Source organism: Neoarius graeffei, chromosome 18, assembly GCF_027579695.1.
Source record: "Neoarius graeffei isolate fNeoGra1 chromosome 18, fNeoGra1.pri, whole genome shotgun sequence".
Classification (NCBI taxonomy): Eukaryota; Metazoa; Chordata; class Actinopteri; order Siluriformes; family Ariidae; genus Neoarius; species Neoarius graeffei.
In genome coordinates, this window is record NC_083586.1 from 21,540,284 (window position 1) to 21,552,904 (window position 12,621).

The 12,621-nt window shown below is 41.4% G+C and overlaps 1 protein-coding gene across 1 annotated transcript in view; it reads left to right on the plus strand.

Annotated features, from left to right (window-relative positions):
- si:dkeyp-9d4.3 (caskin-1) overlaps positions 1 to 12,621 on the plus strand; it is a 113,302-nt gene that overhangs the window by 68,001 nt on the left and 32,680 nt on the right. The window contains exons 7-10 of the mRNA XM_060899438.1: positions 1,923 to 2,031; positions 2,479 to 2,587; positions 6,847 to 6,941; positions 9,766 to 9,880. Coding sequence (XP_060755421.1) covers positions 1,923 to 2,031; positions 2,479 to 2,587; positions 6,847 to 6,941; positions 9,766 to 9,880 — 428 coding nt within the window. The remainder of the gene's footprint in view (positions 1 to 1,922; positions 2,032 to 2,478; positions 2,588 to 6,846; positions 6,942 to 9,765; positions 9,881 to 12,621) is intronic.

A 12,621-nucleotide genomic window follows, 5' to 3' on the forward strand; every position in this document is an offset into this window, starting at 1 on the left:
GAACCCGGATCTTCTTGCTGTGAGGCGACAGCGCTAACCACTACACCACCGTGCCGCCCCTATATAATATAATATAATATAATATAATTGTTAAAAAAAAGTTTGATCCCAGGCAACTAGTTGTAATAAAGCTGTTGTATTCTCAAATCTGATTGGTCAGAAAGTGTTCATTAATTTTCACTTGATGATTTGTATTAACACACTTGTTCTAATATGGTATTGTTTCTATAACAACAACAACACGTATAACTGTTGATGTTTATTCAACATTTTTGGAACGAGTCTCCATTTTCAGCGTTTTGTTACAGTCAGTACATTTCCCCCCATCTTCAGGACAGAGGACGCCACATCTTGTGGTTTCTAGAGATCTAAAACATACAAACAACAACCACAGCAACAACAACAAAATTTTTTGCATTTTCTCTCTTATTACCTTCAAAAGAGAGGGGGGAAAGCGAGCTATACGGTTTATACCTGCTATAACGTAAGTGAGAACAGGAACTAACTTGTCTCACAGGCATTAAATGTAACTATAAAGGGATAAAAAGCACAAATTGTTGTTCTTTTAATAGATAAACCATAAAATATACTGTAATATTTGGCAAATTGTTGTGGTGTAAGAAGAATAAAACTCAACAGGGCATGCTGGTATAGGAAAATAATCAACTCAGCATTCAAGTTGTGGATTATTTTCTGACAAAAGTGTTTTATTCCTTATATGAACTGCTCATGTTCCACTACAATATACAGGGACTTCAAAACATCAAGCCGTACCTCTTTCCTGTACTTTGTCAGTATTTACACTGGATGTGGTTCTGTAATCCATCTGTAACAGAACCGTACTTCACATCCACAGCCTGCATCATGGATATGGATCCACACAAGGATTAAATACACTTCAGATGAAGAAATGAGGCCAAAAGGTTTTATTACACGTGGAATAATTCAAAGGAATGAATAAAATAAAGAATTCCTGAGCCAGAGGTGGAGTAAGGCAGAGTCGCTTGACTGTATAAAGAGTCACAAATTAAGACATTCTATAAAAAGGATGTTAGCTAATTAGTGGTTTGTACAAGACAGCATGCTAAATAAATCATAAACATGCTCAGCTAAAGCTCACTGCAAGGGCAGAGGTTTATGTGTGATAAATAAATACTGTACACAGAAACCTTGATTCAGAACAGAAGACCCAGGAGACGCAGCACGGTTATAAATCATCAGGTCAGAATAAAGTTATGTTAGTTTACTTAACAAGAACATTATAAACTCAGACCTAATAATACAACTTGTCTGGTTTGGGTAAAGGCAGCACGGTGGTGTAGTGGTTAGCGCTGTCACCTCACAGCAAGAAGGTCCTGGGTTCGAGCCCCGTGGCCGGCGAGGGCCTTTCTGTGCGGAGTTTGCATGTTCTCCCCGTGTCCGCATGGGTTTCCTCCGGGTGCTCCGGTTTCCCCCACAGTCCAAAGACATGCAGGTTAGGTTAACTGGTGACTCTAAATTGAGCGTAGGTGTGAGTGTGAATGGTTGTCTGTGTCTGTGTGTCAGCCCTGTGATGACCTGGCGACTTGTCCAGGGTGTACCCCGCCTTTCGCCCGTAGTCAGCTGGGATAGGCTCCAGCTTGCCTGCGACCCTATAAAACAGGATAAAGCGGCTAGAGATAATGGATGGATGGATTTGGTAAACTCGTTTGTGAGTTTTGGTTATTAGTGACGCCATATGACTAAAAATCTACACCATTTTGATGCAACGTACAGTGTTTGAGAAATTATTATTATTTTTTTTCAATTTCACTTGAAAAATTCTTTGTTTTTATTCCAGTAGCTGCAGGCGCTACAGACTCACTGTGTTTGCAGTAGATATGGGAATAAACCCTGAGCCGCATTTGTTCGTGTGTGTGTGTGTGTGTGTGTGTGTTTTCCAGGTTACTAATCCAGGCTGGCATAGACATAAACCGGCAGACAAAATCTGGCACAGCGCTGCACGAGGCTGCACTCTGTGGAAAAACTGATGCCGTTCGCCTTCTTCTCGATGTGAGTAAACTTTGCATGCATGCGTGTGTGTGTGTTATTTTATGTAAAAACTTTTACATGAATAATTAAAAAAAAAATGAATATAAAATGAAGCTCTTTGTACACTGTGCAGTGTATGTATAGAAAAAGAGATTATGGAAAATAAATAAATAAACAAACAAATAAATAAATAAAAACAGGTCTAATTGAATTAAATAAGAGCAAACAAAAAGTAAGTATATAAAAAAGTTTTCTAAATGAATAATTATGATTTATGAATAACAGTGTAATAAAACGACTAATTAAAGCGACTAGTTAATAGCTATGTGTGTGTACATTTGGTGATTAAAATGTGTAGCATAATATTTATTTTAAGTATTAAATAAAAATATTGAATTAAAAAGATATTTATGACTCAGAGTGCACATTCATTGTAACGATGCATTGGGTTTTTTTTTTCTTTTTCAGAGTGGCATTAGTGCCAGTGTGAGGAACACATACTGCCAGACCGCACTGGACATCGTGAACCAGTTCACCACGACACAAGCCAGCCGAGAGATTAAACAGATGCTGCGAGGTAGAGAGAGAGAGAGAGAGAGAGAGAGAAAGCGGAGAGTCACTCCATTATAGTGAACATATAAGTAGTAATACAGCCCAGGAGAGATTTTGTTGAGTCAAGAGGCTCTCACACTTGAGGCTACGATCTAGTGAACTTTGAATAGATAGCTGAGATTTGACAGCATACAGTTATGCAGCATACAGTCTAGTAGCTTGTTTGAGTAGATTTAGACATAACTTTGTTCATCTGTCTTGGTTCTCCCCTGACCATGGGGCAGCGTGATCCCTGCCCCAATGGGCTTTTGTGTATTAATGCTTGTTGCAGTTCCCATTTTGACCACTAGGTGCAATAACAACTCTATGGCGCTAGGAGGCAGTGAGCGCACTGCACCATGATCTAGAATAGAAAACAAAACAAAAAAGAAGCTTATGGATGTCAAATAGTGATATTTTTAAATCATTACTCACTCAAAAGAGGTAGTTATCATTTCAGCATAATTTAAAATGCATGGTGCATGTTGTAAATGATTAATATTTGCTGATATAATGGCGCTCTGCATCACTGCTCCATGAATCAATTTATACACCATTTGCTTCTTCTTGAAAGCAAATCACCTTGCTAATCTAGTAATTATTAATTAGCCTGCACATTTCCTCAGGGTTTGTTGGATAATTAAGTGTATTTAGGTTCCAGAAAAGGCGAACCGAATGAAGCCCTTTCTGTTTGAGAAACACTTCATAAATCTTTTAAAGGTTCCCCGGATGGACAGCCAAAGAGTTACATTTTCTATTATCAGAGGTGGACAAAGTACCCAACTTCATTACTTAAGTCAAAGTACAGATCCCACTGATCAAACATTACTCCGACACAAGTGAAAGTTGTCCGGTCCAATTTTTACTTAAAGTGCTGATGACACGAACATGACTCTATGCAATTTCTTAAATAAACTATACAACATGGCAAACATGTTAGATTTCTGTTATAATTACGTGAAAAGAAGCTGTTGTTACGCGAATATCCAACTTTTAATTGCACAGCGCAAGAAAACTGGGTCCGTGGCTCGCGGCCATGCTGTGACGTCAGCGGAAGAACACGCTGCGGTTTACTGGCTGTTCTACTCAATGGAAATGGCGCATGGAAACGCCGGTGAACTCTAGTGCTCGCTCTTCCTCTGAACAAAAGAACCACCAAATACTGGTACTTTAAGCAGTGATCATGATGGCATGATTTTATCTGATTTTAAATAAATGAGATTGATAATAATGTGAATGTTCACAACTAGTACATACAAACTCTGCAGCTTCTGATTCAGCAGCTGCGTCATACTCCGCAAGAACCTACAATATAAATGGAAATGCAATACACTAAGCTCAAATGACTTTTGGAAAGTATAATTTCTAAATTTTTTCTACATATTCTTGAAGTCGGTCATCGGGGTACTTGCTACCGTTCCCTAACAACGCATGGCAAAGGGTAAAGTGTAGTGTTGCTACGAGTACTTGCTAACGCCTCCGGTGGAAGATCCTCGATGTGCTGATAAGACATGCAGTTCTATATAACACACAAGTGTCACGATAATCACAAAACAGATGCAAATTGTTAAAATACCTAATTTTTAAGCAATCATGTGTTGATCTCTTCCGAATAGAATCTATGATAGCCTACCCTCTTTACCCTTTGCCTCTCGTTGCTAGGCGGCAGTTACATGAAAGCCGCAAGCTTTCACAAGCAAATACATGACTGATATCACGCCGACTTTATGATTACATTTATGGTTATCATGAATGTGTACTCTATGATGTGTACTCTATGAGCGCTCTGGAGCGAGTCACTTCCAAGATGGCCGCGCAGACCGCATGGTTACTATTTTTAGCATCATGTCGGAGCACTCTATAGCTCTACGTACCTTTATCTTATGTCGTTTCTCAACACATGTTCTGACAGGAGGACTGTCTTTGGAGGAGTCGCCTTGTCCCAGGCGACTGCTGGATCCGGCATAGCTACTAGTAGACCCCCTCCGGAATACTGTAGGCACTGCTGATGGTAGCAGCACACGTTTGTGCTGAACTGAACACCCAAGAGATTGTTTTAAGCTGGGAAGGGTGTCAAAACAATCCAAATCGAAGTGTTCAGAGCACAGGACGGATGTTGGTGAGGGCCCCCACTTGTCACGAGTGCGCCTGACTTGCTTCACCCACTTCGTATGCAGCTCGGGATCTCTGGGAAACTTGAATAAACTTACCCCATCCTTGTGGGTTTTGGAGCAAAAGCCGGCAACACAACGTGAAGGCATAATAACATATATATATATATATATATATAATGTATAATAAAAATACTAATAATGATAAACTGAACACCTGTCGCATCAACAACAAACTGGTAAATGAGGAGGAAGATTCTTTCGCTGACGTCATATAGCTCCTCCTCCTCATTCGTCTCCTGGGTGCTGCAACCCCGTCAAATTTGCCCAAATAGCCGCGTTTTTTATCATAACTTGTAAAATAGGCGCCTTCGTGAATTAATATATGGATCATCGGGAATTATTTTTTATGTTATAAAACATCGCCAAAGATGTCAAAAACGTGTCATCAGCACTTTAAGTTAAAGTACTGAAGTACTTGCTTTTAAAAATACTCAAGTATTAAAAGTACATTTTCTGTCAGTACAATGTTGTATTATTGCCACAACACTTATAAAACCTAATGCCTCTGAAGCAACCGACTGGATTTACAAAATGAACGCATGTTGTGCCATGATGGTGGTTTAATGTTAAGCTAGCTAGTCAGTGAAACTCCATCTGACATGCTAGCAAACGCTTTTCAAACTCAAAATCAAAAGAAAGATTTCTACATTGTTTATTTGGCAAGATTATGCTAAAACATTTCTGAAAGGACTTCAGATAAGTTAACGTTATTCATGTTAGCGTAACTCCGTGTTTACATGCTAACTAACAGTGTCCAAGTTAACTAGCTATGTGTAAACGTTAGCCGTGGACAAGGCTACGGCAACTTGGCGGGCAAATCCATAGAAAGTCATGTAACTAACCAGACTGCATAGCTATTGCAATGTTATCGCTAGCTCTAAAAGCACAGACAACTTCATTACAAGCTTTCTCTTGGAATAAAACATTTATATACCTCAATATGCTTCCACAGGTTGGACGGTGGGTTTTTGTAGGCCGTGATGTGGTTCGTTTTAGGCAAACAAAGCAAACATTTAAGATGAAATGAATCTTTAATCCTTTCAGAAAACTGAAACATGGGTTCGTGGGCCATGAGTGCGTGCATTCCCCAGAAGAACCGCCTCCTTCCATTCTGCCATCAACTGATCTTGTTCAAATAATGCTGCTGAGAAATCACTGAACTTGATTTTATACAGTCTATGGACATGACATGACCCTAGTGATTACTGATCGGCTGTCTCAGTGTCACCTGCGAAAAAACAATCATGTTTTAGAAAAGAAAAGAAAAAACATCCACTTTCAAAGCTGTTTCATAGTAACGAGTAACGAGGACCTGGATAGAAATGTAGTGGAGTGAAAAGTACGATATTTGTCTTTCAAATGTAGTGAAGTTAAAGTCATAAGTTTCCAGAAAAAAATAATACTCAAGTAAAGTACAGATACTCAAAAAGTGTACTTAAGTACAGTACTCAAGTAAATGTACTTCGTTAGTGTCCACCCCGTCTGTTATTCACTTGTTACATGCACATGCTGTATATTAGCTACACATAAGCATGCGCTGTTATAGGAAAATAATCAGTGATGAAGGTGGATGTTTCTATAACAGCATGTCCTGAAGTATTTTATTCATCTTGTAACACCGTGATAGGATGTTATAGTCATTTCCTCACGGGCTCTTGAAGTCCATAAGAGTAAAATTTTATCTGTCCAAAGCAGTGACACTGGAGACTCCTTCCATAAATGTTAAATATGTGTTTCCTTTCGGAAAACTTGACCGCGATTATACAGTTTTCTTAATTTATACATTTCTGAATTTGTTTACTGTTCATCTTAGATTACACAAAGTGTTTGTCATGTGTTACTATGGAAACGATAATGATATTATATTAAGCAACACCTTCGGTCCAATCAGAATCCAGAATTCAACAGGGCTGTGATAGAAAATGTAACATAATCCACTATTATGCACAGGCATAAATACCTCCATCATATGACATACAAAGATACAAATAAATTAAGTTTACATCCAAAACTCACACTCTCTCTCTCTCTCTCTCTCTCTCTCTCTCTCTCGGTGTGTGTGTGTGTGCAGATGCCTCTGCAGCCATGCAGGTGAGGGCACTCAAAGACTACTGCAACAACTATGACCTGACAAGCCTCAACATCAAAGCAGGCGACATCATCACGGTAATTCGTGTGAACAAACCTAACGAACTAAGAATTAACATTGAAAATGGCCTATTGTTACACAAGAAGAGTTTGTGAATGTGGCTTTTTCAGACTTAACACAGTGTACAGTGCCATCTGCTGGATTTACTCCACTGTTTATACCCCAGCTCCGAAGGAGGGAGGGTATAGACCCTTTTCACTCACGTGACCTTCGTAAACGCGACCGCCATTTTGGACATGAAGAAATAACGGTTTATGGCACAGACCCTTTCGGTTCTCGCTCATCTAGCTGCTACAATGACTGCTTAGACTGCAACAATAATACCTAACACACATTTAAGTATCCGTCGTAAAGACGTGAAACTCGTCGAGTGACGAGTGTGTTCATTGATAAGCTAACACAATCTAAAAGTAGACATACCATCACACTGCCCTGGCGCTGTGTACAGTTTACCTTCTATGGTTTGTGCACTCACTATTTGCCATTACTTTCTCCAACCCAGTGTTCGAACTATGCCGATATTTTCGGGGGGTCCCTTTTTTTCCCTTGGGGGGGGGTGCTTGCGCTTGTCTCGGAGCGCGGATCTCCAAACACATGAGAAGCCTATCTTATGCACATATCACGCGGACTCCACACACGCATCGCGTCTGAAGTCATAACTCATCAGTGGAAATCGTGTCCGCATTGGCATGTTCAAAAAACAACCTCGCGTCAACAATGATGCCACACGCAAGAAAAAAAAAAACAGTCAGGCTACTCAACACATCTGATCCACAGCAGCACCAAAGCATCACTGGAAATCATGTCAACAACCAATCTTCCATTTCAACACGCGTCAACAAGCAAATGGCACCACAAACATGAACGAATCGGTCAGGCTACCGATTCCAAACCCACAGCAGACGAATAATTAAATGCATCTTACCTTAAAGCAGAATCGACCACAAAGGAAGTGTGTTGGCACTGTTGGCACACTTCCTTTCTACTAGTTTGTGTCCCCAACCTGGCAGCAGCAGTCGTTGTCATATCGGTTTATTTTATCTTTGATGTAAACACAACACTTCGGATATGCAAATGCTTCCCGTTACACGCGATTGCTATGTCAATAAACATCATTTTGCCAATATTTTAGAGACCATCCATCTTCTCCGTCGGTCAGCATCTGTCGGGATCCGATAAAATGATAAATCTTGCCTTGTGTGTTGATGGTTACTACATCCAGGTGCACAACAATATAATGGCATGATGGAAGTCTTGCTGAAAGTAAAAACTTTCTTTGATGGCTATATTCCTTTCGATGCTTCGCCGTCGTTCCTCGTTGTTGGCTGTGGTAGACTACTGGTAGTTCATGTCCAAAATGGCGGCCGCGTTTGTCGTGACGTCACGTGGGAAGGGTCTATACTGGTTTACCTCTGTCCGTCCGTATCTCTATATCTCCATCCGTCCAAAACACCCTTTTTCTCAGCAACCACAAATCATAGCCACTTGGTACTTGGTACCAAACTTCAGCTTGGGGTTCTATACCGTGTATACCGTTTTCAGGTCTGTCGCACATCAACTTCTTGTTTACCGAGTGAATGTATTTACGAAACATATAGCGTGGATTTACAACATTTTCGTAACACTTTTCTCAGCAGCTACAAATCACAACTGCTTGATATTTGGTACCGAGCTTCAGCTTGGGGTTCTATACTGCGTATACCATTTTCAAGGTCTATCCCGCATCGACTTCCTATTTACCAACTGAATGTGTTTGCGAAACATATAGGGTGGATTTCAAAATGACAGTTTCCCAGGATGCTATTTGAAATCCCTGGGGAGAGACACTGCTCTTTATTTACTTGTTTCAGGGCTAATTATTTGTTGAAGTCAGCATTCATAATAAGTGTCCTATTCCTTCGATTGCTTGCATTCTGATAGAAGTGAGAGCGGAGGTATACATAAGTGAGCAGTAGCTCACAGTTTATCTTGTTTTATACTACGTTTCATTTTTTTTTTAAAAGGCAAGATGCAATTTAAACGTGAAAAATAGCACGATCTATGAATACCTGTACATGAGAAGATCGTGAGCAGTGAAATAAATCTAATAGGAGTTTAGTTTATCACCATTGTATTACTGCATAGTCCTGAAATAGTCCTAGTCCACATTATGACATTCACTGAACACAGTGGCTTTCACACTCATCATTCAGCAACATATAGAATAGCACTTGATCCAGCACATCCTATTATTTTGTACATCATGCTCCGAAAGTTACTATGCGCACAAATTAATGAAGGCATAACAAACCGTGTCCGTGGTTTGAAAGCTAACCTGATGGAGCACCCATCTGTGATGCTCACGTTAAGATCATTCATAAGTTTATGCAGAGTGTCTTTGATGAAGATGTCTCGTCTCATCTCATTATCTCTAGCCGCTTTATCCTGTTCTACAGGGTCGCAGGCAAGCTGGAGCCTATCCCAGCTGACTACGGGCGAAAGGCGGGGTACACCCTGGACAAGTCGCCAGGTCATCACAGGGCTGATACATAGACACAGACAACCATTCACACTCACATTCACACCTACGCTCAATTTAGAGTCACCAGTTAACCTAACCTGCATGTCTTTGGACTGTGGGGGAAACCGGAGCACCCGGAGGAAACCCACGCGGACAACATGCAAACTCCGCACAGAAAGACCCTCACTGGCCACGGGGCTCGAACCCGGACCTTCTTGCTGTGAGGCGACAGTGCTAACCACTACACCACCATGCCGCCCTGATGAAGATGTGTCTCCTTTAAATGAGGATCTATAGATAACTGGTTGTAGTAAAGCATGTTGTTTGCGTTTTATTTTCAGGTCCTGGAACAGCACTCTGATGGCCGCTGGAAAGGCTGTATCCACGACAACCGCACAGGGAATGACCGTGTCGGCTACTTCCCGTCCAACATGGTGGAGGTCATCAAGAGGGCAGGTACGGCACAGTGTAATCACATGACCTTTGTGGTCATGTGACCTATGCTGCTGTCCTAGTTCAAACTAACTCATCCATGTGCTACGCGCAACTTTTCAGTGCTTTATGTGTGTGTGCGTGTGTGTGTGAATGTGTGTATTAGAGAGGAAAAGTGTCCCACACATAGATTAAGCTGATAATAAGAAAAATAAAAATAGCACCAAAGGTTTATTTAAAATAAATGAAGAAATAAAATGTCAGTGATGAATCTGGGTGTGGGAAGATATAATAGAGCATTTCTGTGTGTGTGTGTGTGTGTGTGTGTGTGTGTGTGTGTGCACTCACCACCTCGTGAAGCGTGCAGCACTTCTACTCAGTGATTTTAATTAGAACAGTCAGCCGGACGGGAGGAGAGAGAGAGAGATGGAAAGATGATGAAGAGTGAAAAGATGATGATGAGAGTCCATTTCTATCCAGTCGTGTCTTCATTTCCATCCTCCTTTTTCCTCCCACTCACGTTTTGGTATCATTCTATCTAGAAATACACGTCACATCGCACACGCAGACTCACGATCGCTGTCAAGTAGAAGAATAAATTAATTTTGTGTGCTTCCACAGGTATTAGTCTGTTTGTCGAGCCCAAATCAGAGTGAGAGTTGTACTTTTGGTTTATTAGTCACATTGCATGTCGTTAAATGAAACAAAAAAAAAAAACAATTAGCTGAGGTTTATTTGTGTGATTCAAAACTCTTATTCACTGGTCAGAAATATGGTGACAAAAATGTAAACAACCCTTTATCAAGTAGACATCAAAGTCAAAGTCCCTCCCGTGCCAGGATCTGGTCTTTCCATGTAGTCTCCTGTCCCAGTACTAACCAGCTCTTAAGGTGCAGCACCAATCTCCATTCCAGTAGTCCTCGGCTTCTCACCTATTATATCACTAGGGTTACAGTGGGAGGGGGGGTCCTCTGGTAACCACAAGAGTTTGACTCCTTACTCACATCTGTATTGCAGTGTGCCTTGCCAGGTGGCAGCAGGTATCATTTTTATGATGGTCTTTGGTATGACCTGACAACAAGTAGAACTCATGACTTCCTGGTCGAGAGGCAAACACACTAACCACTAGGCCAGCTCACGGTATATCAAGGAGGCATAGAGCTCAAAGATCACCCACAGAGAACACAGTGTTGGTGCTTAATAATTAATTATCTAATTATATAAATAACTAGGGGGCGGCACGGTGGTGTAGCGGTTAGCGCTGTCGCCTCACAGCAAGAAGGTCCGGGTTTGAGCCCCGTGGCCGGCGAGGGCCTTTCTGTGCAGAGTTTGCATGTTCTCCCCGTGTCCGCGTGGGTTTCCTCCGGGTACTCCGGTTTCCCCCCACAGTCCAAAGACATGCAGGTTAGGTTAACTGGTGACTCTAAATTGACCGTAGGTGTGAATGTGAGTGTGAATGGTTGTCTGTGTTTTGGGCCTGTGATGACCTGGCAACTTGTCCAGGGTGTACCCCGCCTTTTGCCCGTAGTCAGCTGGGATAGGCTCCAGCTTGCCTGCGACCCTGTAGAACAGGATAAAGCGGCTAGAGATAATGAGATGAGATGAGATGAGATAAATAACTAGTTGACAAAATGTTGTGTATTCCAGCCAGTGTCTATTCTTCCAAACATATGGCAGTTTTGCAGCATTACAACTCTGTCCTTTGGGTCAGTTTAGCAGCTCACGTCTCAGAAAAATTATGCTGAAACGCAAAATACGTGGCATATTTGGTTTAGTTCCTGCAGCTGGGATTCAGAGTCAAACCACACTGAGTTAAGTTGAATTGTGCCAGAGTTAACTTGGAATTCGATTGAGACCCCTGGAGATGATTGGCATCGTGATTAGGAGGACCGACCTCCCAGCTTTGTGGAGTGGTGAAAGGTTATCAGACTTTGTTCAAGCCATGGACTGTCATTAACAAACACGTTCACTGAGCTCAAGCTTGCTCATAAATGTACCTGGTACCAGAGCACCTTGGACCAAAGGTCACTTGTTGATTTTGTGATTGTATCATCAGACTTGAAGCCATATTTGTGGACACTTGTGGAAAGGAAACAGCAAACCTCTCGACTGATCACCAAATGGTGGTGAATTGGGTTCAATGTACAAGGCACTGGCCTGATTTACCTGTGAAACCCAGGTGAGCCTTCCAAGTTGCTTGGGAGAGTCAGGCTGAAGCTTTAATGAAAGACATATTTAATCCAAACCATCAAATGACTTCTGCAAGAAGCTAGAAGGTGGTTGGTACCTGTTATGTGTGTGTGTGCACTAACCGCCTCTGGACCTCTGGTAACCTGTGGACACCAATGGTACTGTAAGGGAAGCCGTCAAGTTGAAGAAGACTGCTTTCTGAGTAATGCTGACCGAGGGCTCTTCTAATTCAAGATCCAGAAAGGTTGCTCCAAAAGTAGTGAAAGCTCAGGCATGGAAAGAGTTTGGAGATGCCATATCAAGGGACTTTCTCATGGCTCCAGAGATGGCCCTCACTTCAGGAGGTAGTGCCTGAAATCTCTGATATTTTGGTGTACATTCAAGAGATTCAACAGTCAAGAGATTTCTTTGTCACATGCATAATCGTACATGTACAATAGCAGTGAAATGGCATTGCAACAACTCCAAATAAGATAAGATGCTTTACTGTTATTGTGTGTATATATATACAATGGAATTCCAGTTGGCATTTCTCATTTGCACTGCACCATGTGAAAACAACATATAATAATCAC